The 25,662-nt window shown below is 44.0% G+C and overlaps 2 protein-coding genes across 5 annotated transcripts in view; both read right to left on the reverse strand.

Moving 5' to 3' along the window:
• Positions 1 to 25,662, reverse strand: part of LOC142311090 (uncharacterized) — a 337,525-nt gene that overhangs the window by 302,398 nt on the left and 9,465 nt on the right. For all 4 annotated transcript variants that reach the window (XM_075349176.1, XM_075349172.1, XM_075349171.1 and 1 more), the window contains exon 2: positions 24,710 to 24,820. In XM_075349176.1, the coding sequence (XP_075205291.1) occupies positions 24,710 to 24,787 (78 nt within the window). In that variant the 5' untranslated portion in view covers positions 24,788 to 24,820. The remainder of the gene's footprint in view (positions 1 to 24,709; positions 24,821 to 25,662) is intronic.
• Positions 18,641 to 23,249, reverse strand: LOC142311100 (uncharacterized). Its single transcript, XM_075349203.1, has 5 exons — positions 23,208 to 23,249; positions 22,692 to 22,818; positions 22,268 to 22,365; positions 21,249 to 21,342; positions 18,641 to 20,027 (listed from the first exon to the last, which is right to left on the reverse strand). The coding sequence occupies exons 2-5, from the start codon at positions 22,777 to 22,779 to the stop codon at positions 18,988 to 18,990; spliced, it is 1,320 nt and encodes a 439-aa protein (XP_075205318.1). The 5' UTR covers positions 22,780 to 22,818; positions 23,208 to 23,249; the 3' UTR covers positions 18,641 to 18,987.

The raw sequence follows: 25,662 nt of genomic DNA on the forward strand, positions 1-25,662 counted from the left end.
CCGGCAGAACACAGCAAACAACTCCCGAGCTATAAGCTTCGCCGCAGTATGTCTGAGAGGTATCGCCTCTGGATACCGGGTGGCATAGTCAACAATCACTAGGATGTGTTGGTGCCCTCGAGCAGACTTTACGAGGGGCCCCACCAGATCCATCCCTATCCGTTCAAAAGGGACTTCTATAATGGGTAACGGTACCAACGGACTGCGAAAGTGGGTCAGGGGTGCGGTAAGCTGACACTCCGGGCAGGTTTCGCAGAACCGTTTTACCTCCCCAAAGACCCCGGGCCAATAGAACCTTTGCAATATTCGCTCCTGCGTTTTCTTGACAGTATAACAGCAAAAACCTGCAAACAGGTAGATAATGCCCAATAGTCCAATCCTTGTTGGAATTTGTTCTGCACAATAATTTCTTTTTGTTTGATGGCTCCACCTACCACCAGCTCAGGGGCACGGCAATGGGGAGCCCTTGTGCTCCCTGCTACGCCAACTTGTTCCTGGGCTGGTGGGAGGACACCACTGTTTTTCAAGAGTCTATGACGTCTTTCACTGATATGATTGACCTTTGGGTCCGGTTCATAGACGATGTTTTCCTCCTGTGGAAGGGGTCCCGTGAATTGTTCATTGAATTCGTGGAGAGGCTAAATTTGAACCCCTTAGGATTGGCTTTTACTTAGGTCATCGATCCTATTAGCCTGCCTTTTCTGGATATAATGGTGACGATTGGTACAGAGGGCAGGCTAAGGACAACAATCTACAGGAAGCCTACTGCCACAAACTCGCTCCTCAGGTGGGAGAGTCACCATCCTCCTTCCCTCAAGCGGGGTATCCCTAAGGGACAATACCTCCGCTTGAGAAGGAATTGTTCTGATCAGAGCGAGTTTGTGGCAAGGGCTGCTGATTTGATGTCTTGTTTTTTGAATAAGGGTTATCCAGATCGTATCCTAAAAGAGGCCTTCAAATACTCATTGAACCAGGACCGGACTAAGTTATTGACTCCGAAGCGGAAGTGTGATGATGAAATGGGTGTAGTCAGACTCATCACGACTTATACCAAGGGTGTCTCTGCTATCAGACAGATTTTGGATCGACATTGGGGGATCCTTGGTATGGATGGGGATATCGCTAATTACATCAAACCACAGCCAAGTATCACCTTTCGAAAAAATCGGTCGTTAGGTGATCGATTGACCCATAGCCACTTTGTGCCGCCCAGTGAGGGAACCACGTGGATCCCCAGCAGACCACATGGTTGCTTTAAATGTGGCTCATGTGTTGCCTGTAAAAATATTCAAACAGGCAAAAGGTACACTAGTACATCTACAGGTGAATCTCTGGATATTAGAGAATTCATGAATTGTAAAACAAAGGGTGTTGTGTATCTGGCTACCTGTCATTGCGGTGTACAATATGTCGGTAAGACGACACGTGAGTTCCGGAGACGGGTAGGTGAGCATATGGGGGATATTAGAAACGATCGCGATACCCCCATTGCACGGCACATGAATGTACGCCACAGTCAGAACAAGGACATTTTTTTCATGGGCATTCTGAGAGTGAAACAATCCCCCAGAGGTGGTAATCTCGATCGTGTCCTATTACAAAAAGAGGCAAGGATGATTTTTCGCCTCAAGACATGCCACCCGGATGGCCTTAATGACCAGATCAATTATGGGTGCTTCATATAGTTTTTGTGTCTACAGTAGCCAACTGTCGTGTTTTTTTGTCTTGTCCGAATGGTAGTCTAGACCATTGACCAAGCTCTATATTTAGCCCTCTTACCTGGCATCCACTTTATTATAGGGTCAATTGAGGTCCAGGATGGGAATGTTACTGGACCCTTGCTATCTTTGGAATCCTTAGATTCAATATGGTCCGATCTGGGAAAGATATTGATTCCTTCCCCTTTTGTTTCCCCCCCCCCCCTTTTCTGCAGTACGAGTTGTGGATCACTGATCACAGTTTCGCTTTCTTTCATATACAAATATGCTGATAGCCTTCAGTTTACCTTCTAGCTACCTTAGGTATTGTCGTTTTTGCCGGTATCTCATGCATCTCCACATTCTAGATTACCTGATGAGCAGACAATCTAATTCCTTATAAGAATCAATAAAAAATCCTAGGTGCTCTATTAGCTGGTCATTAGTGCCTTGTATATATCTCAGCTATCACTCATTAACGAAATCGGAGGTTATTGTTGTGGTTGTATACTAGCACTGTTTTGCGATATGTGGGCGGTATGAATTGTATATCAACAGCGAATGTCACATGACCTGTGACGACATACCCCTATTGCAAGATGATTGGATGGGGAAGTTTATGTGACATACAACGGTGAGGTCTGCTAAACCGGATATGACCTCATCTATTGATGTTTCCCATATCCAATTACTTTCTATGCGTTCCACATTGGAGCGCGGAAGCTTGTTAGTCACATGACCAGAAGCGATGTCAGACGCTGACAATGTGAGCATGAATGGAATATTATGCAGGGAGTCTGCCCTGTACGGTAGCGACACGCCCCCTGTACAAAGCGATTGGATGGGGAAGCTTTGGTGATTATAATGGTGAGGTTCGCTAAACCGGATGTGACCTCATCTATTGATGTCTCCCCCATCCAATGGTTAGTTATGCGTTCCAGATTGGAGCGCGGAAGTCTGCTAGTCACATGACCGGAAGTGACTTCAGACGCCGGCAATGTGAGTACGAACGGAGTATCATGCAGGGCGGGTGCCCTGCACGGCTGAAGGTAATAATCATTAACAAATGGGTATATAGCGGCTTCAGGCTTTAATGTCCATGCACCACTCTGTATTTGGACACATAGCCTGTACCTTTGATCCCTGCCACTGCAGGTTGATCAGTCTCTTGAACCCTGCCACTGCAGGTTGTTCAATTGGTTCTTTAATCTCCCCTGAAGAACTCTTTTCACTTAGAGGGAAACGCGTTGGGAGAACGCTTCTTTCTTTATTTGGTTGTGGGGCAGACAGCTCATTTGGGCGCTGCCCTTGTCAGGGCGGAAGCATTGGCACGGGGCACGACAGGGTTTATATCTCACCATCTCCCAATGCTTTACCCTGGTCTTTTCCGCTTGTGATCAACCCTGGATCGGTGTGTCCTTATGTCCCTGGAGAACATCTGGGTGAGACCACTTCAATTTATAGCCATTTGGCAATTTTACTGCACTATTTTTTGTAATATTGACAATTTTATCTGGATTATTAAAAGTTAAGTTTTAGTCCCTGCTATTATCCTGCGTTTTCTTGACCCCTAGGTGGCCACTCATCAGGTGTTTATGAGCCAAGTCGAGGACCCGCTGGCGATACGGCTGGGGCACCACCAACTGCTCCACCCCCACGCCCCGTATTTCATCTACCCGGTAGAGTAAATCCTGCTTAAGAGCGAAATGGGGGTACCTTACCTGGGCACCGGGCAGCTGTGCCACCCCGTCAACTACTGTCACCCGACTCCGGGCATGTATTAATGTAGGGTCCTGGAGTTGGGCTGTCCCAAACATATCCGGGGATGCCTCCAACTCTGGGATGGGCTCGACCGTCTCAGCCTCTCCTGCCAATACCTCTAGGGGCGACCTATCGGGTTCACATTCTGTCCCTATCATGGGAACCCCTACGGCAGGCGTCCCGGATTCAGGATTGTAGGGCTCAGGTCCCGGACTGACCAATATCTGAGGGGACTTAGGAGGTCCCTTCCATAAAGTCCAAAAATAGGGCAGATCCCTTCCTAGGATCACGTCATAGGGAAGAGTGTTAATAAGTCCCACCTCATGTTGCACCTGACCGCAAGGTGCTGTGATGGTGACAATCCCCGTGGGATAGTCTCGGCGGTCCCCATGTACGCAAACCACCCCCACGGTACGTCCTGTGGCCTTTACTTTAGCCCTTAGGGTTGATCGCACAAGGGTCACTAAGCTTCCGGAATCCAACAAGCCTGTAACCGGACATCCATTCACCTGTATTTGGCACAAGTGGGGCTCAGTCTTTGGGGAGACCAGGTCAGCGGTACACACCACCTGAGCATACATTGAACCCCGCCGGGTAACCCCACAATCCATGGGCTCCGTGGTGAGTGGACACTGGGCTTCCATATGTCCCACCCGCTGGCACCGCCAACATCTAATAGGGAAGGAAACCCCCTTGACGAGTTGTCGTTTAGGGTACAGAACCTTCCGGACCTCAGGAACGGCGGGCGCGGCCTCAGACGGGACGGTAGCGGACTCCTGCACCGGTGTCGGCGGTGGGTCCTTGGCCCTAGGCTTGGAGGGGCCGGACCGACGGGCGGTACGCAAAGTCTCAGTGTCCCGTATCAAGTCCTGCGTAGCCACATGCCGCTCTACCAGGGACACTAATTGGTCCAGGGTACTCGGGTCGCCCTGTCCTACCCACCGTTGAATGGTGACGGGTAAAGTGCGCACAAAACGATCAACTACTACCCTTTCCACCATTTGCGCCGGGCTCAGAGTGTCAGGCTGCAACCACTTTTTTACGAGATGCAACAAGTCATAGGCCTGGGAGCGTACGGGTTTGGCTTCCTCATAGAACCACTGATTTACCCGCTGAGCCCGTACATAGGTATTCACCCCCAACCGAGCCAGTATTTCGGCTTTCAAAGTCGCATATTCTATGGCGTCCTCGGTACAGAGGTCCAGGTACCCTTTTTGGGGCTCCCCCGTCAGATAGGGCGACAATACCTCAGCCCACTGGGGGGTCGGCAGCTTTTCCCGCTCGGCCACCCGCTCAAACACCGCCAGGAACGCTTCCACATCATCCCCCAGGGTCATCTTTTGCAACGCTTGTCTCATCGCTTTCCGGACGCTGCCGTCGTCACCCGGTCCCGGGGTTGTTGCTGCCGGTCCGGCACAGATCGACTTGGCCAGTAGAACCATCTGTTCTTGGTGCCTTTGTTCCTGCAATTTCAAAGATTGCTGCTGATGATCCAACGACCGGAGCAGGTGTGCATTGATCTGTTGCTGCTGCTTTAGTATTTCCTCCATGGTGTCGCCGGGTTTGGGCTGTAGTATAGCCGCTTGAATCCAGGACATGTGCTACCGGGTCACCAGAAATGGAAGCTACACCTCACCGGGCTGGCATGCCCGCCGATTCTCCACCATATGTGAGGTAGCGTGGTCAGCTGCACAGCAGAAGACACGGGATCCAGGCACCAAGGGTCACAGCACACGGTTTAATATCCAAACAAAAGTCCACAACAGTACACATGTGCCTCTCCGGCAGAGAACTCAGGGAGTTGTGTTCACTCCCTCACACTCGGCACCCCCGCCCTTGTTCCTGTTTCCTTTTAACCCTTCTTTCAGCCTGTAGGGAAACAGCATTAACCCTGGAGTGGAGTTACTTTCTATCATGGAGTGAGCACAACCGGGGCGAGACATACCGGCCGTCATAGATAACCCCGGTCACAGTCTCACAATAGGCTTTGTCAAATAATTAAGGAAGTTAGCACCAGGTGCCAGATTAACACCAATAACTTGCAGGTATCTGAAAGTGTTCTTCAATTTTGATTAGTGTTCTTTTTCATTTATCTCATTCAGGCCTTGTGTGCACGTTTCTTTTTTTACTGCATTTTTGTTGCTTTTTTTTTTTGGTGCAGTTTTGGGGGCAGTTTGCTGGGGAAGGATAATACATGCAGTTTAGGACCACAAAGTCTATGAGAAATCCGAAAGGCTGTGCACACGTTGCTTCTTTTTTGGCCTGCAGTTTGGTTGCAGAAAAAAGAAGCAGCATGTTACTTCTTTTCTGCGTTTTTCCCTGCTTTTTCCATTGACAATGTTAAAGGGAACCTGTCACCAGAATGTTTGCCATTTAAACTAAAAGAATCCCCTTCTGCAGCTCCTGGGCTGCATTCTATAAAGGTTCATCTTGCTACTGTCCCCCCTTTCAGACCTAAAATAACAACTTTATAAAATATTACCTTTTTGCTATGGTAATGAGGATTGTTGGCTCCGGGGCGGGCTGTATTTCGTCTGTTATCCCCCCCTCCTGCCAATGTTCGCCGTCCCCCAGTGTTCATTTACATAGATGAGGCCGCCGCCCTCATCTTCCACAGTGCTCCGGTAGTCTCGCGCATGTACAGTGACACTATCGCGGGACTGAGCACTGTTTTCAAAACGCGAGCGCCGATGATGTTATTGCGCAGGCGTGAGATTATGGGCGGTGCTGCGAATGTCATCACCAGCGTCATCCAAGTACCCGTCCATAATCTCATGCCCGCACTTTTATGTCTCTCTCTACCGTTATGCGCTTGTGCTGGCCATTGCTTCTTTTTATCATCCCCGTTTTTTACCTTTTTGTGAAAACAGTGCTCAGTCCCACGATAGTGCCACTGCGCATGCGCGAGACTTCCGGAGCATTGCGGAAGATGAGGGCGGCGGCCTCATCTATGTAAATGAATACTGGGGGACTGCGAACAGCGACGGAAGGGGGGATAACAGACGAAATACAGCCCACCCCTGGGGCCAACAAAACTCATTACCATAGCAAGAGGTAATATTTTATAAATTTGTTATTTAGGTCTGCAAGAGGGGCCAGTAGCAAGATGAACCTTTATGGATTGCAGCCCTGGAGCTGCAGAAGGGGATTCTTTTAGTTTAATAGCGAAAATGCTGGTGACAGGTTCCCTTTATTAAAAAAACGCAGGGGCAAAAGCGCAGGCAAAAATATGTTGGTTTTTTTATGCGTTTTTCAGCCAGAGGGTGCGTTTTTCGCTGGAGAAACAAAACTGCAGTGTGCACATACCCTTACATTTTTATTATATGCTTTGGAGTAAATTACATTCAGAAAATAAGCTTAAAATGCTGCTGGTTTACTCATGTTAGGATATAATCACATAGGACTACACAATAACCTTAACATTTAGGAAATTGTGTGTTGTTCTGTAATTTTATCTCCAGTGTCATTGCTTCTCAAACTATGAAGCATGCCTCAGCATTGAGGATCTAGGAGGTTTTCTGTGCGTCCCAGCAAAGAAGGCAAATTTCATTGGAGTGATCATATGCTGCACAGCCCTTTCAATACATTCAGCAATTTTTAGTTTATTAAGTCTATTGATTCATTTTGTATTGGAGTCAAAATGGAAAATTGAGAGATATTTTAAAATCTACTACAGCCTTCCACTACGGATGGTGAAACTCAGACATTCTTTTAGTCTATGAGGTCATAACCCCTGACTTTTTCTTGCTCTGTCTGATGAGGCCCCACGTGTCGCACAACATCGCCCGGACCCGTCACATGGACTTACCTTCCCTGTGACGTCTCCGTGACCGGCGAACCGCCTCCTTTCTAAGGGGGCGGTTCGTTCAGCGTCACAGCAGCGTCACTGAACCGCCGCCCAATAGAAGCTGAGGGGCGGAGATGAGCGGGACGAACATCCCGCCCACCTCCTTCCTTCCGCATTGTGGCTGGGAGGCAGGTAAGGAGAGCTTCCTCGTTCCTGCGGTGTCACACGGAGCGATGTGTGCTGCCGCAGGAACGAGGAACAACTTTGTTACTGCTGCAATAACGATATTTGAGAATGGACCCCCATGTCACCGATGAGCGATTTTGCACGTTTTTGCGACGATGCAAAATCGCTCATAGGTGTCATACGCAACGGCATCGCTAAAGTAACCGGATGTGCGTCACAAATTCCGTGACCCCAACGAGATCACTTGAGCGATGTCGTAGCGTGTAAAGCCCGCTTAAGATTCTTTATGTTAAAAGCCAAGACTCAATCTAACGCTTTGGCAAACAATGTTGGGACGTGGATTCAATAGTTAAGTTAAAAGGGGAGGCCAAAGATAAGTTCCTTTCTGTTTTTAACAGCCATCTCATGTTTGTTTATATGATATTTCCCCTCACAGGTCGTCACGGGTTGGGTTCGATTCTATATGTCCATGCAACTAGAGCTCCTTCTTAAAAGTCTGATTATGATAATTGTTACATGGAATGTTAAGGGGTTGCGTTCCCCCCAAAAACGCATGAAGGTTCTCAGACATTTGAAACGCTTTAAGCCAGATATTGCCCTTTTGCAAGAAACTCATCTTCTTGAAACTGATTTTGTTAGGATGCGTAGGCTGTGGGTGGGCAATGTCTATGGCTCCTTATCAGTGCTCAGAAAAGCAGGGGTTATGATCCTAATAAGTAAACATTTTACACATCAGGTAATCAATCAACAATCTGATAGTGAAGGCAGATTGATACAATTAACACTACCCACGTCGAATGGCGACATTTCTTTATATAACATATACGCCCCTAATGTAGGCAATAAGTCTTTTTTTAAACAAATAGAAACCAGATTACTTCATGACCCCACATCCAATAAGATAGTAGGAGGGGATTTTAATTCTGTTGTCTCTGTTCCTGAGGATAGAAAGAACATGGCCACCCATCTGCAAATAACCACAACCCATGACAGGGTCCTTCCCCCACTGCTATCCTCATGTAACTTGGATGACTCCTGGAGGTTTCTCCATCCAAATGATAGGGAGTATACACACTACTCGCATGCTAATAACGCCTGGTCTCGTATAGATTATCTGGTGATCTCCCCACCTCTGCTATCCAAACTAATCCGCATGAATATAGATGACATTGTCATATCGGACCACTCCCCATTGATAATGGAAATAGCAAACTCACACCCCAAAGGTCAGGACTTCCTGTGGAGATTCCCTAATTATTTCTGCAAAGATGAGTCTTTCGTTTTTTCCCTTAACACATGGTGGCAAGAATTTATAAAAGATGAGATATACCAGAATAATCCTTCTCTACTTTGGGAAACAGCTAAGGTAGTTTTGCCGGGAAAGATTATGGCACATGTTTTCGCCCACAAAAAAAATACCATGGAAAAATATGGGGAGCTGTCTGCCGAACTTAAGCAAGCTTACACCAACTTCTTATTGAATCCTTCTCCCACAAATAAATACACCTGGGTGCTGAAACAGTCTGAATTCAGTCTTAATGCTGACAGACGGGAGAAATTCCATACATCTAAAAACGAAGTGCATTTCTTTAGATACGGTAACAAGGTGGGTCGGATGATGGCTAATCTGGCCAGAGGGATGAGAGCACCACAAGGTATCTTCCAACAGAAAAACGTACACGGGAACATCCAAACAAACCCTCAGATAATCAACAACATTTTAGGCTCATTTTATAGCGACCTCTATAAAGACTCTAAAAACTCTACCCCTCCGATCACTACTCTCTTAGATAAGGTTAGTATGCCCAGCTTTTCAGAAGAACAAAATGCCTTCCTAAATAGCCCCATCTCTAGGGAAGAAATTGTAAATACCATAAAAAATCTAAAGTCATGTAAAGCCCCAGGCCCTGACGGCTTTACGAATGAATTTTTCAAAATACTTGTATCTGAAGTCTCTCCTTTGTTAGATTCACTGTTTAACAAAATCCTACTTGGTGAACCCCTTTTCTTGTCAGCTAACACAGCTTATATAAAAGTACTATCGAAACCGGGTAAAGATCCATTATACCCCCCAGCTCTTACAGGCCAAGCTCTCTTATTAATTCTGACATTAAAATAATTTCTAAGATAATGGCAGACAGATTGGCATCTGTCCTCCCCAGTCTTATTTCACCCTCCCAGGCAGGATTTATAAAAGGCCGATCAGCAACACTCACTTTAGGAATATTAAAAGCATAGATAGCTCCGTGCATAATTTTAAACTGAGTCTCTCTCCAGGATTCGTTAATAATATTTTTCCAGAAGGCAGACCAACCTGCTCTTATCTTAGAAGGAACATCAATATCATTCATTAGCAATTTCCAGTATTTGAAGAACGTTTCGGGATGTACACCCGATAATCTAGGCTTCATCATGAAGTATAACTCCGATATTGAAGGAGTTCCCATTGGGTGGAGAAGAATGGTATCAAGTTCATTCCGTTTAGATTCAAACGCAACATCCCTTAAATTGGACATAATAGAGAGTTTTACTTGTTCATATTGGAAATAGTGGGAAGGGTGTAGATGGTATTTTTCAATGCACTCCCTGCTTATTAACCACCTCGCTTCTGTTGAATGTAGGAGATGAGAAAACTTCGATATACCAGCTCTACGCCACACAGAATACAATTTATTCTCCATATCCTGGGGAAACTCTGGATTACACCACAAAGGAAGATGCTTTGATATTCTAAAGGAAAGGCTATATTTTTTCCGGACTGCCTTCCATGTAGATATTGTATCCCTGAAAACTACTAAGTGCTTAATTGCAGGAGGTAGAGAGGTAAAACGAGAGTGTAAAATTGTTGTCAAATTAAGAGGGCGAGCATAGTCTGATTCGAGAGTAGAGTCTGAGTATGTATGTCTATTGTGCATCCAATCTATGATATAGTGAGTGAGACATGCCAGGTTATAGTTCCTAACACTAGGAAGATTAATATCTCCCACCGCCTTAGAGGCCATGAGTTTAAACAAACTGATTCTGGGAAGTTTCCCCCTCCAGAGGAAATGGCTAAAGGCTTTATTAAATGCATTAATAAGTGGATCCTAATTTAGACCGGTTAATTGCATGCCCCAAATGCCAACTGCACAATTCGGACCTTTATCATGGTATTTGGCTGTGCCCCAACACTGCTTCTTTCTGGGGGTCAGTCTCGGAACTGGCAAAAATGCTTTGGAGCTCTATGCGCCCCCTATCTCCTCAAGCAGCACTTCTGCATTACTGGGAAAACTTTGATATAGACAGTAATATAAGTAGAGGTATTCCAAGACTTTTGCACATTATTCTATTGCTGTCCAAAAAGTTGATCCTTAAATATTGGATAACATCCTCTAGCCCTTGTATCTCAGAACTTATAACTCAACTTAAGCATTATATGGAGAATGAGCAGGGAGATGCACTCACAAATAAGGAAACGCAGGCGAGTAGATTTCTACTAAAATGGAAACAGTTTGTGGTGAAATATTGCAATAAGGAGGAAAAAGAGAAAATGGTGCAACCTTTTACCTCAACTGCATGGTACATTATGGAAGACCTAAAGAATAACCTAGGCCACCTCCGAATAGGTAACTAAACTGTGAACGTGACTAAGTGACTAAATGAAACCCCCCCACCTCCTTTTTTTTCTTTCTTCTTTCTCTTTTAAATGAGATGGCTGTTACATTTGTTTGGATTATTTTTTATTTTTTTTTGTGTGTGTGTTTTTACTCTTACTTGCACTTTTCATCATCCCAATGGTTGTTGTAGATTTATTGTGTCTACAAGTTGTTTTCCCAGTCTGCGTACTGGATGAAAGATTATTACTATATTTTGATGGGAATGCTAATCATATTGTTTACTGTTTAATGGTTCAAATTTTCAATAAAAATATATTAAAAAAAAAAGAGGCTATATGTACTTGCTGTAAATTATATTAAGAATCGATCTAGAGCTAAGGTCTTAAACAGTGGCCTGCATGGCCGCATGCATCCAGTGAAGGTGCATTCTGTGGCCCAATGGCACACAAAGCTCTCAAGATGATGCCGGCCTTGTCCAAGGGGGCATCAATGACAGCTTTTTTTTTTTTTTTTTTTTTTTTTTTTAGCTGAATGTGCGTCCAAGGACGCACATCTGTTAATGGAAATATTGGGAGCTTCCACATTACTGATAGCACAATGGCTCTGGAAAAATGCTATTGCTCCCCTCTAAAAAGAAAATCTGCACTCCAAAATTCAAATGCCCTCCTCCCTTCTGAGTACCACAATGTTCCTAAACCACAATTAACATCCATATGTTTGGCATTGTTGTAGTGAGGAGAATTTGCTTAATTATGTGGTGTGTCGCTCCAAAATCATGAGCTGGGCACAATGTACAGGCACTACAATGTACTGGGCACAATAAGGGTTTATTATCATAGTATGTGACACGGCAACTTGGAATGAAGGCGCCTTGTCTGGTCCTCAGGTTTGGGACCTTAAGTTGTCCCTTATTCCAGAGGGTACTTCAGATGACGAAGAGGTCTGGACTGCCAGCGAAGCCCTGACTCCTGAAAATCCCTAGCCTAATACACCCAAGAAGGGCCGGGACAGGAGTGATGAATCCCACAAAAACAGATGGGAAAACCAAATCACAAACTCACTGCAAGCACACACAGGGGAAAAGACAATATGTGCAAAAAGATAAATAAAGTGCAGGGAGGAAATAAACAAACAATGAGGATATTTCCACAGCTTACCAAAAGGCACCCAGCAGTTTACCAATAACTGGATCACAATGCACATTGATCGGTATCGTGAGAACTATAATCGTCATGGAGGAACAGGTTCCGCGATCTTTTAAAGGGGGGAGGCAATTGTGATAGGTCTCCAGCAATCTGTAACTCTAGCAGCAATTCACAGGCTAGCAGGAATTAACTCCTGCTAGACCAATCACCAGTGAGCACAAATCTGGTCAATGCCCGGCTCTGACTGAGCAACTCAAAAGCACCAGGTAGTGTGTCAGACTCTGCTGTATGAACAAGTTCAGAAGTTGCCATGACACCTGGTGAGTATAGAGCAGAACACTCTCTATGACAGTACCCCTTCCTCCACAAAGGACTTCTAGACCCTCAGGATCCGGATTCTCAGGATAACGGCGATGAAAAGACCTAACCAGGCACTCCGCATGGATATCTGATGCTGATACCCAAGTTCTCTTCTCAGGACCATAACCCCTCCAGTGTACCAGATACTGCAGAGAACAATGAATGACCCAGGGATTAATAATTCTAGAAACTTCAAACTCCAAAGAACCGTCCACCAAAACCGGGGGTGGAGGAGCAAGAAGGGGGGTTCCCAAACCCACAAACTTCTTCAAAAGAGACTTATGAAAAACATTGCAGATTTTATATACTGCAGGTAAGGCCAAACAAAAGGCCAGTGAATTGATGATGGCAGAAACTCTGAACGGTCCTACCTTAAGTGACGGAATCTTAAGCTTGATATTCTTAGTGGATAACCACACCAAATCACCCACACACAGGTCTTGACCAGGCACACATCCACCGTAAGCCACATGCTTATACCTAGAGCCTTGCTAAGCAAGTGCTGCTAAACGTTTCTCCATGTAGATGATAATGCTGACCCTACTTGGTCCTCTTCTGCTATTCCGTAAGAGTGACCTTAAGGCTGGGGCCACATGGAGACTACTGCGATCCCCTCGCATGACTCTCGGCTCACGCTGGCAGTACAGCAGAGCCGAGTGTCATGCGAGTGTCCCTGCGACTGAGGTCCGATCGTGCGAGCGGATCTCAGCTGCAGGGGGCAGGCCGGCACTGAGGAGGGGCGGGCCGGTGCTGCGGAGGGGAGGGAGGGATTTATCTCCCTCTCTCATACATAGCCGGCTATTGGCATTCTTGCCCTGCACTTGCGGTACACCAGTGTACCGTGAGTGCAGTGCGATTTTTCTCTCGCCCCATAGACTTGAATGGGTACGAGATAAACAAGGAACGCATTACAATTGCAGCATGCTGCAATTGTTTTCTCGGTCCGATTAGGTCTGAGAAAATAATCGCTCATGGGTGCTGACACACAGGCTAATATTGGTCCGAGTGGAATGCGATTATTTTTTTTTTATCACACTTCACTCGCACCGATTTTCATGCCATGTGACTTAGGCCTTACACAAAGTAAAGAATTGAGGATGTTGACCATAGACACAGAAGAAGGGAGACACACCAGATGACTCATGACAATGGTTAATAATAGCAAACTGAGTTAGAGGTAGGAACGAGGACCACTCCTATCAGAAACAAAACAGCACAAATACTGTTCCAGGTTCTGATTCATGCACTCTGTTTGCCCATTAGACTGTGGATAAAAAGCCGATGAGTGAGACAATTTAATCCAAAAGCGAGAGTATAATGCCCTCCAAAAATTAGCAATAAATTAAGTACCCCTGTCAGACGGGTCTCTATGGAGTCTGGCAATCTCATGTATAAATACCCAAATCTAATGTCTTAGCATTCAGTATAGATTGTAAGGCGATAAAATGTGTCATTTTGAAAATCCTGTCAACTACAACAAAAATAACCGTATTACCAGCAGAACTGTAATGAAATCCAAATATTAGTCCAAGGTTTGCTAGGTACACTTAACGGCAGCAAACACCCAAACGAACAAGAGTGCGATAGCTTAGAACACGCACAGGTGGCACAAGCGGACACATAGGAGACCACATTCTTCCGGATATCGGGCCACCAAAAATGACAGATCCAGTGTGCCCTTCACCCTAGGGTGGCCAGCCAAGACAGAATCATGATGCTCTTCCAAAACCTTAAGGCGAAGGTTCAGGGGAACAAATTACCTATTATCTGGAACCACCGATGGTGGCTCATCCTGGGCCTCAGCAATCTCAGACTTAACTTCAGTATTGAGTGCAGACATCACCACCGCCTTTCTGCAGGATAGGCACAGGTTCCTCATAAAGTTCCCCACCTGGAAAACAGATCATTTTCGATTTTTGCTCCCCTTCTTCCGAGAGCTGTATCTTTTTTATGTTTCCGTCAATCTTGCCATGTGAGGGCTTTTTTTTTGTGGGGCAAGTTGTACTTTTAAATGAAACTATATAGTGTACTGGAAAAGTCAAAAAATTCCAAGTGCGGAAACTTTAGAAAATAAAAGTGTCATTGCATGATTGGTTTTGGGATATTTTATATCACTTGTTCACTATATGGTAAAACTGATGTTCTGGTGTGATGCCTCAAGTCGGTATGAGTTCATAGACACCAAACATGTATAGGTTTACTTTTATCTAAGAGGTTACACAAAATTCAGAAGTTTGTCCAAAAAAAGTCACTTATTGCGCCATTTTCCGCAACCCCTAGCGTTCTCAGTTTTTGGGATATGGGGCTCAGTGATGGCTTATTTTTTGCGTCTAGAACTCATGTGTTTAATAGTACTGTTTCTGCGCAGATGCTACGTTTTGATCGCCTGTTATTCCATTTTGTGCAAAATTTGCGACGACCAGAAAATGTAATTTTGGCATTTGGAATTTTTTTGCCATTTACCAATCCGATTGATTTTATATTTTGATAGAGCGGGCATTTCTGAACGCGATGATACCAAATGTGTGTATATTTTTTATTTTTTTTTAACCCTTTTATTTTTCAATGGGCTGATTTAAACTTTTTTTAGTTTTTTTTTTCTAATTTTTTAAAAGGTTTTTTTTTTTTACACAGGGGACTATAAGAATCAACAGTGTGATCACTTCTTCATTTCTTCTGATCTGAGCTGCACAGCTCAGTATCCGTTGAAGCAATCCAGAGGAATTAATTCATAAAATGACACTGGTCAGAATGGAAAAAAATGGCCTGCTCATGAAAGGCAAAACCAGGCTGGGGGGGTGAATAGGTTAAAGACCAAAGATATAAAACTGTACCATAGCTCATACGATGAATGTCATAAAAAAAGAGAACAGAAAAAAACCCACGCCAAAAATGTTGAAAATAAATTATCAAAAAGATTTATAGAAAAAAATATGGTATCACTCAAGACATCAACTCGTCGTGGAAAGAATGAGGCCCATTAAGTCCAAACTGTTTCCATGTGCGGCACATTTACCCAGCTAAGTTTGAGACTCCTGATCTCAAGCAATAATCTCTAACCTTTCTTACCTTGAGAGTCACAGTCAGCTCTAAGAGATTATTGCAAGCAATAGCCTGAGCAATGACATCCAGAGCCCCCATCATTGTAAAATGGAAGAATTATTTATTAGTACTACCAAAAGCCATGTTTTGGGGTCACACCAGGAAAGGACGTGAGGCTCTGTTGTTGGTCAACTTTGTAGTTGTTTAATGTATGACATATGTGACGACATGGACTCTCACCAGTCAACATATGCCGAGATGAACCAACGAGACCTGAGGAATGCTACTCCCAAGAAACACCAATAGTTGAGGAAGTGGTTTATCCAGTCCACACCCTACGGCAGGCCGGACACCGTATACCAGCCAACCTCCATCCCCACATCCAGACAAGGTCGGTGATATACAGGCTCAGGGACTTCGAGACATTGGATCTTCCATCACTCTGGTAAGCCCAGTTATTGTTTCTCCAGAAGACCCTGTACCAGATTCCCAATTATCCATCTCCCTGGCTGAGGGCCTGCGCTCAGATTTCCCTCTGGCATGTGTGCAGTTGGACCTAAAAACCGACCAGGGAGAGGTCGAGGTGGAGCTTGTGGATAGCCTCCCCACACCTGGTATTTTGGGGACCATCCAGGAAGTGATCGATGTGGGGATTGTGAACAGCCTCCCCATTTTTGACATTGTGGAGACTGACCAGAGCAAGGCTGATGTGGAGCTTATGGACACCGTCCCCACACCAGTTACTTTGGGGTCTGACCAGGAAGAGGTCCATATGGAGTTTATGGACAGCCTCCCCACACCTGTTGTTTCGGGGACTAGCCAGGAGGAAGTTGAAGTGGGGTTCATAGATGGCCCCACCAAGCCTGTTGTTTCGGATACCACTCAAAGGGAAGTGAAAGTGGGGCTTGTGAATTACCTGCTCACACCAGTCATTTTGGAGAATGACCTAGTACAAGGACTATCCAGTCAGTTTGAAGAAGCCATCACCCACCTCCAAGCCAAGCAGGACCCTGATGTGGATCTTTCTAACATCTTTTCCAGGGATGGTTTGCATTCCCGGTCTCCATCATCCACTTCTGAGCCAAGAACCGTGAGTAAGCCTAACCACACTGTGGCTATTGACTGGGGGAGGATTGATAGTGGGAGATTTGTGCAGGCCCAACTCATGGACCCCACCTTAGTGCTTGTCCACAATATGGCTGCTCAACTTGGGGGAGGTAATCAAGGGGAGGTGTATAGATGCGAGCCTCTGTTGCTGACCTCACCATTAAAAAGGACAATGCCGTCAAGAGGAGAAGGATGATCGGAAGCCTATCATGTCTGGCTAATATTAAGAAGGGGGAGGAATGTGACGACATGGACTCTCATGGGTTAACGTTTCTTAAAATCCAGCCAGACAGCATGATAGATTGTCTATAGATGGGAGAGAAGTCCCTCATTGTTTTTACAAGACTCTTGTTGACTCAATGTAATTGTGTTGGCCACTGAAAGCTAGACGTATTGTTCTCCAGACATTTCCAGTAACCATTGTATTGTAGTTGTGTATTGATAATGTAATTACCTTAGTAGCCATTGTCTAGTCAGTGACTCCCAGTTTACATGTACACCCTCAGCCTTTCTTAGGGTACCTTCACACTTTAGCGATGCAGCAGCGATCCGACCAGCGATCTGACCTGGTCAGGATCGCTGCTGCATCGCTACATGGTCGCTGGTGAGCTGTCAAACAGGCAGATCTCACCAGCGACCAGTGAACAGCCCCCAGCCAGCAGCGACGTGCAAGCGACGCTGCGCTTGCACGGAGCCGCCGTCTGGAAGCTGCGGAGACTGGTAACTAAGGTAAACATCGGGTATGGTTACCCGATGTTTACATTAGTTACCAGTGTGAGCAGGGAGCAGGAGCCGCGCACACTGAGCGCTGGCTCCTTGCTCTCCTAGCTGCTGTACACATCGGGTTAATTAACCCGATGTGTACAGCAGCTACATGTGCAGAGAGCCGGAGCCGGCAGCACAGGCAGCGTGAGAGCTGCGGAGGCTGGTAACTAAGGTAAATATCGGGTAACCACCTTGGTTACCCGATGTTTATCTTGGATACAGCTTACCTCAGCTGTCAGACGCCGGCTCCTGCTCCCTGCTCGCTTCATTTGTCGCTCTCTCGCTGTCACACACAGCGATCTGTGTGTCACAGCAGGAGAGCGGCTTTGAAGAAAACGAACCAGGGCTGTGTGTAACGAGCAGCGATCTCGCAGCAGGGGCCAGATCGCTGCTCATTGTCACACACAGCGAGATCGCTAATGAGGTCACTGCTGCGTCACAAAAAGCGTGACTCAGCAGCGATCTCGGCAGCGAGCTCGCTGTGTGTGAAGCACCCCTAAGCACATCATTTAAATGAACATTGTCCATGCAGCTTGAAATTCCTCTAATGGGAGAAGCAATCTTGTCCAACCAATCGATGAGGACGCAGTGTATCCAAGGGGAAGGTTGTGGCTATAAAAAGGACTTCTTTAAGCCACCAGTGGTTGTTGATGGTTGATGGATTCAGTCTAAGCTCTTTGGAGCTGACTGGAGGATCAGGACATCTTATGGCTTCAATCTAGGGACTCCGGATCCGGTTGGAGACCATATCCACAGCCTAGGGATTTCGACTCCGGCTGCCAGGATTGTAACATCAAACCAGGACTACCTAAGGAGGACACGCAGGTTGGGACAGTTCAGTCACCTGTTACAGACTTTGCAGACCTCAGACAGCTTGGAACCTGTGAGGCATGGACATTCTAAATCCCTGGTGAGCCAGCGGAAGGGTGAGACTCTGTTGCCTGTTACATTTGTGTGTTTTGCTGGTTATGTGTTATGTGCCGTTAATTGTTTGGGGATCCAATAAAGTCTAATTATTGTGGTTCCCTCACCCTGTGTTGTCTGAGTAGTGTTACGCCCACGGTTAGAGAGGCTGGCGTTCAGTTGGGATGAGCCCTGAGCCACGCTGTCTTTCTAAAGGCGGCGGGTTTTAGTGGACGAGAGCGCCCACTGAGCCCCGTGTCTCCACAACATAGTTGAGCTATTCATGGATGAAATAGTGGTCAGCATGCAGAAGACTGCTAGGATGGGTCTGGAGTTGGCCTCTGCAGTAGGCCAATGAAGCAAGAGTGTTTCAAAGAGCTTTTATGACTGCAGGAGGGAATGGAAAAAATAACAGATTGTCAACCTGTGCATCATGATCATCTACTGAAGATAAAAAAAAGAAACTGACAGCATCATTTAGACACTATGGAATGTGACATGGTATGTGGAACTGTGCATGAAGTAGGCTTTTGGATAGGGTGTAACACAGGAACTGGTGTAAAAACATACTGAGGCCCATTTTCATGGAAAACATCACAACCAAATTTAAATAAAAATAAATATAAAGTTATTTTTATTTAATTGACTTCCCTGGAGTACTGCATCTTAGGTAAAACATTTGCTGAAGTCTCACCCTTAACATGAATGTGCTTTTTATGCTGAGAAAGAGTTGAACGATGATTATAACATTTCCCACATTCTGAACATGAAAATGGCTTCTCCCCTGTATGGATTAACTTATGACTTACAACATCGGACTTCTGGCTAAAACATTTCCCACATATTGGACATGAAAATGGCTTCTCACCTGTGTGAGTTTTTTGATGTTCAATAAGAATCATTTTCCTTGTAAAACCTCTCCCACATTCAGAACATAAATATGGCTTCTCTCCTGTGTGAGTTCTCTGGTGTAAACCTAGGGCTGATTTCTGGGTAAAAAATTTTCCACATTCAGAACATGAAAATGGTTTCTCCCCAGTATGGATTAGCTGATGTTTAACGACATCATACTTCTGTGTAAAACGTTTCCCACATTCTGGACAAGAAAACGGCTTTTCCCCTGTGTGCGTTCTCTGATGTTTAATGAGAAGTGATTTTCTTGTTAAACCTTTTCCACATTCAGAACAAGTAAACGGCTTCTCCCCTGTGTGTGTTCTTAGGTGTTGAATAAGATATGATTTTCTTGTTAAACATTTTCCACATACAGAACATGAATATGGCTTCTCCCCTCTATGCCTTCTTTCATGTACAGCAAGATCTGATCTCTGGCGAAAAGCTCTCCCACATTCTGAGCATGAAAATGGCCTCTCATCTCTGTGAATTCTTTCATGCATAGATAAAATACATTTCTTTTTAAATTGCTTTCCACACACTGAACATGGAAATATTTTATCCTCTTTTTTTCCTATATTCTGTTTAACAATCTGTGATTGACGAGTAGAAGGTTCCTCATGGTTAGCGGAATCATTGGAAAGATTTCTGTTCTGAAGAACTGAGGATATATTTGTAGAAGTAATTGTTGTGGTATATTCTTCACTGTTATCTTCTATTATATTTTTATGCTTTTCTTCATCAACGGGATAAAAAAGGAAATGTTCCATATTTATAGTACAGTCATCTGTTGGAATAAGAAAAAAAAATATTCACCTTAAGCAAGTCACAACTAATTAGATCTTCTTTATAGAGTGACTGGAAAATGGAAGCAGCTTTCTAATGGATAAAGTGATATGCGCTATGTGAGTTTATTCACCAATTTCCCCGTAGTTCAATGCAACCTTTATCAAGTATGTAACGTTGAATCTTTGGTGAATGAGACGCTGTGGGCATATATACACAATATATACACAAAAATGTGTAAGTGATTACATAATTGGTGATTTACGGGGTTTTCCCACGAACAAACTATATTTTAATCAATAAATCTTGTAATATTAAGTTCCACAATTGGATGGGTTAAAAAAATAAGTTCCTGTGCTTATGCTATATACTGTGTAATGGCCGTGTCCGACTGTACAGGGACATGGTCTGATCATACTACAGCTCCTGGGCCGGGGAGGACACAAAAGAGTATAAAGACATTACAGAACAGGATCACAGCAAATTCTTCTTGTGAGGTAAAACCTAGTTGTCAATGGAAGTGTACCAGTATTTTGTAAATGGCACAGCTTTTCATTGATCCCTCTTCTAATGCTCATGCGAAGGAATAGAAATAGGAAGCTCGCTGTCCCCATAGTGTTATCATATCAGAAGAGTCTTTGCTAATTTTCCCAAAGTGAAAATACTCTGATCAGAGCAAATAGCAGGGTTAGCAGGGAAGCTGCAGACAGGCAGGAAAAACTGTGATTACAATACTTACTGCAGACGATAGGCATTAGTGAAAAGTCTTATAATAACGTGAAGTGATGTCCCTGGCAGCAGTGTGCATAGTAACATTGGCTCTATGTTCTCTCTGTGCTAAACCGTGAGATCTCACAGGCTTCCTCCACCATTCCTCTGAAGGTCATCTGCAGTAAGTCCTATAATCACAGTTTTCCTTGCTTGTGTGCAGCTGCTCTGTATATCACTATCACACTGTTCTTTGCTCTCATCAGTCTGTTCTTACTTTCATCAGACCAGAAATCAGTGTGACAATTATAAACTAGGATGCGGTTCTGATAAAAGGACACTTTAAAGTGACATTCCATGTTGTGGAGTGCCGCAGTGCTTCTAGGCATGCTGTGGCCTGGCAGCGACTTTGAGCTGATAGTCAGATTTGCATGTGTGTGTGCCCATTGTATGGGGTACAAGTGATGATTTTACTTATGTTTAGAATAGGTTTAATATAATGATCAATACTTACCGGTGTTGAAATCTGTAAGACTGTGTTCCTTCTTAGACAGCTGGGTTACACGCACAAATGTCTCTTCTTCATTTACGTCGCTCACATTTGTAACCTAATTCCCCACATATGGAATAAATGAAATAAGGTTATAAAGGGAGTTGGGGAGACTAAAAAGAAATTAAAATGTGCAACTGCCATGTATTATTGTATCAATTACTCTATGATACTGTACGTTTACATCTTCACACCGGACAGGACCATAAACTCCTAATTTCAGTTCATTACATTCCTAAATAATAATAATAATAATAATAATAATTAAAAAAATAAAATTAACCAAAAGGGAGTCTAACCTCTCAAACATTTATTACATAAGCACAGAATATGGCACAAATGTTAGTTACATGTTCCTGTACCTACTGTATATCAAGTTTGGGGATTCTCTCTATTTATTCTATGAAAAAGTTGGCCAGTGGCAGCCTCACAAGGTGGGATTAGGCACAAAGGTGGGAAGGAAGGGGTTAACACCGCACTGCTGTGAAGAAATTCGAAAAACACAAATTTTCCTTGATGGTGATCTTTTTATTCAACGCATTTCAGAGATAAAATCTGTACATCTGTGATTATATATTCCTCAAGAAGGAGATTATATCCCCAAAATGCGTGGAATAAAAAGGTCACCATCAAAGACAATTTGTGTGATCTGAGTTTCTTCACAGCAGAGCGGTGTTAACCCCTCGCTGCCTACTGTTGTGTCTACTTCATATGGGGACTGCAGCAGACGTTTTCACAATCATTTCAGGCGAGCAAATCCGATTCACCCTCTTCCTTATCCATCAATTGGGATAAGACCCCATCTGTGCCTTTTTGTCTTTCCAGTTATTTTTCCTAAGGTGGGCTTATGGCACACCCCACCAGAGGTGGCCATTTTTGGGGGCAGAATTACAGAATATATTATAAATGTTTCAGATAATAAAACGCTGAGACTTATGGGTGACTGAACAATATAATATACAGCATTTGGTAACTCCGTCTACCTGATGATTCAGTGGGAAACCTTGAATTTCCTCCAGAAAATCCTTGGAATATAGAGGACTAGAGCAACTCTCGGCTGTTTCTTCCTTACTGGATTCATCTGTAGAAGACAAACCCATAGTGACACTGATCCAAGTGAATTCATTAGTTAATCCATTTCTATTTTGTTGGAAGTTGCATGTGTTGAAAATTCACAACTAAAATTGAAGTCCAAGCACTGTGACTTGGGTAGCAGAGGAGAGCTGGATCCGGGCAGAGCGAGTCCCTGCTCCGCTTATGATATCAGAATAATAGCTAGTTTAGAGAGTTTGGGGGCCACTTTCTTAACAGCAGAAACCTCTTTAAAAACTGCAGTGACAAAAATATTTGTAAATACTAATTGTAACAATGGTGCATTTTGTGCCAACCTTTCCAGTTTCCTCCTACCTGAATACATATAACTCTGTTGCTTTTCCATAGTAATAATGTCCTCATACTGATCCTTGTGTCCTTCGACATATTCCCACTCCTCCATGGAGAAATGGACAGTGACGTCCTGACACCTTATAGGAACCTAAAACACAGAAAAGGAAAGATGTCATATGAAAAAAGGGTCAAGCATCATGTGTTTTGTAGTGCAAATCACTCGTCATTTTTTATTATTATTATTATTTATTATTATAGCGCCATTTATTCCATGGCGCTTTACAAGTGAAAGAGGGTATACATACAACAATCATTAACAGTACAATACAGACTGGTACAGGAGGAGAGAGGACCCTGCCCGCGAGGGCTCACAGTCTACAGGCAATGGGTGATGGTACAATAGGTGAGGACAGAGCTGGTTGCGCAGTGGTCTACTGGACTGAGGGCTATTTATTTCATATTATTATTATTATTAATAATAATAATAATAATACTAATAATAATAATATGCCTTGTGCATACTATTAATCTACAAACCTGATATCAGCAGGATTGGCCAACAGTTTAATGTCTATGGGGGTCTTCTAATTCTCCCCGAGAGATGATGTCAGGGAATAGAACTATCTGGCCTGTTGAATTTCAAAGAATGATCCTTTACTTTGTGGAAGAAATAAGTGGCCACCAAAGTAGTCTGGAAGCGGCTCTCTTATAGAGAATACGAGCTTTCAGCCAAGCCAAGCGTTCCTGCGTATGGTGGAAGAGGAGACATAGCTATCTAATGTGTTTGGGGGCTCTTAAGAACAAAAAAGACCAAAAATGATATTTAGAAATATTCAAACCAGGCCTAGTTACAAGCAAAATAAAATGAAAACAAAAATACTGAAATGCCCCCAATAAGGTATTTTATGACCTTATTGAGGGAAAAATGTGTAAAATAAGTTTAAAAAAACCCCAAATAATTAATATAATTAATTAAAAAATAAATAAAACCGCTGCCGATAATCAAACAGCTGTTACTAGTCCCACCCTCAAAAAAAATGTGTGAGAGATATAAAAATTATTGTTACAGAACAGGGGACACATTTTTAAATGTATTTTAGGGGTCCTTTGTGGACAGAAAAAATATAATAATGATATTAGAAAATCAGACACTTATTTCCCTTTTTTGTTTACCTGCAATGCTAGTTTTTAGCCTCTTATCTTTATCATTAGTGGGTCTCAGCAGCTCATGAGCTGTAGACTCTGCTCCCTTCTGTAATTAGCAGCTTTTGTCTATGGAAATGTAAACTGAAAGCCTGGTGTGGGCGAGGGCAGCTCTCCCAGCTCTGTTACATGCAAAATCTAAAATCTTTCACTGTGTCAGGACAGCTGCAGCCACAAATCTAAGTGATACATCATTGAACTCAGAGCCTCTTTGCCTACGTCATGCTGCTCTCAGTTGAGGTAGCAAAACCTGCTGACAGATTCCCTTTACAAAGCTTACACAGGTTGTATAGTCACTGAATTACTTAAAAAACACTCAGAGTGCTAAAATTAATCAAATAAATAATATGCACTCTACTTGTCCCCATAGCCCGGATCCATTGCTGAACTCTGGTTAATCAGGACAGGCACCAGTGCACCTTATTAGTGGCCACAGCAAACCCTAACATATAGTATGATTTATATTCCTCATGGTGATAAGTGGACGGACATCACAATTGTCTTTAATGCTGTCACAGAGTAGTCATTCAAAAATCTCCCTCTCCACATTCCCAGCAGTGCTCACCTCTCCAGTCAGGAGCTCAGTGATCTTGTTGGTGAGGTCTAGGATCTCCCAATACCTTGTTCCCTTATATATCACTGAGTGAGGTGGAGACACAGTGATAGGGATCTGCTCTCCGCTACATTCTTCATCCTCATCAGTTATCTTCTTCACCACTATGTAATCCTGTATACAGAGAGACATTGATTTCACAATATACATTCTCATCACCTCTCTGGTCATGTCCGTACTTTATAAAGAGATACAAGACATGACAATTCCCAGAATCTCTCACCTCTCCGGTCAGCAGGTAGATTATCTCCACAGTAAGGTTTAATATCCTCTCCGTCATCTGTTTACTGTCCTCATCCATCCTTAGTAGGTCAGTCAGGAAAACAACTATTTTCTAGGTTCGGAGTCAAAAGATAAAAAAAGAAGAAGAACAAGTCAAATATATTCTATAGACTATCTCCCCTCACTCCTCCACTAGACAGTCTGCTGGAAAAGTGCAGTACTAAAACTGCTCCCACATCACTGAGCATTCAAGCTATAGGTAGTGCCTTACAGCTACAGCTCTGCTTCCCTGCCCAATGCCTGCCTACCTTCTCTGCCTGACAGGTGGCTCATATTACAGAGACAGGAGGCAGGCAGCGGGCAAGTAATTTGGAGAAATGCAGCAGAGTGCAGTGCCCAGCCATTGTACTTTCAACTCATCAGCATGCAATTTTAACAATGGATTTCTACAAAAAAGGTAATCTACACAAGCCTACATACACAAAGCTGCTTCAAATACATGAAAGGACATCTGGTGAAACGTACGTTGGTCCTCTGGTGTATTTGAAGCAGCTACCTTGGTAAATAATAATACTTATTCAGTTACATAGCGCCACTAATTTCATAGTGCTTTACATACATCAGCAACCCTGTCCCGATTAGGGCTCACAATCTAAATTCCTTATCAATATGTTTTTGCAGTGTGGGAGGAAACCGGAGTAAGTTTGCATAATTGCGGACATGTGCCGATTAGACTCTCCTCTGCAGGAACATTGAGAAGATGAACACAATATCTGTAAAGTGCTGATGAATATGATGGCACTCTATAGGTAAAGAAAATAAATAAGCTGCCGTCACTTGACCACTCACTTGCATGGGGGATACAGGGGAATTATGACAGTGTACACATGGCACATCACCGCGATTCAGCAGCTTGCAGTTACGAAGAGTGACTGTAAACTTTTCTTCTGAGCA

The sequence above is a fragment of the Anomaloglossus baeobatrachus genome, chromosome 5 (assembly GCF_048569485.1).
Source record: "Anomaloglossus baeobatrachus isolate aAnoBae1 chromosome 5, aAnoBae1.hap1, whole genome shotgun sequence".
Lineage (NCBI taxonomy): Eukaryota > Metazoa > Chordata > Amphibia > Anura > Aromobatidae > Anomaloglossus > Anomaloglossus baeobatrachus.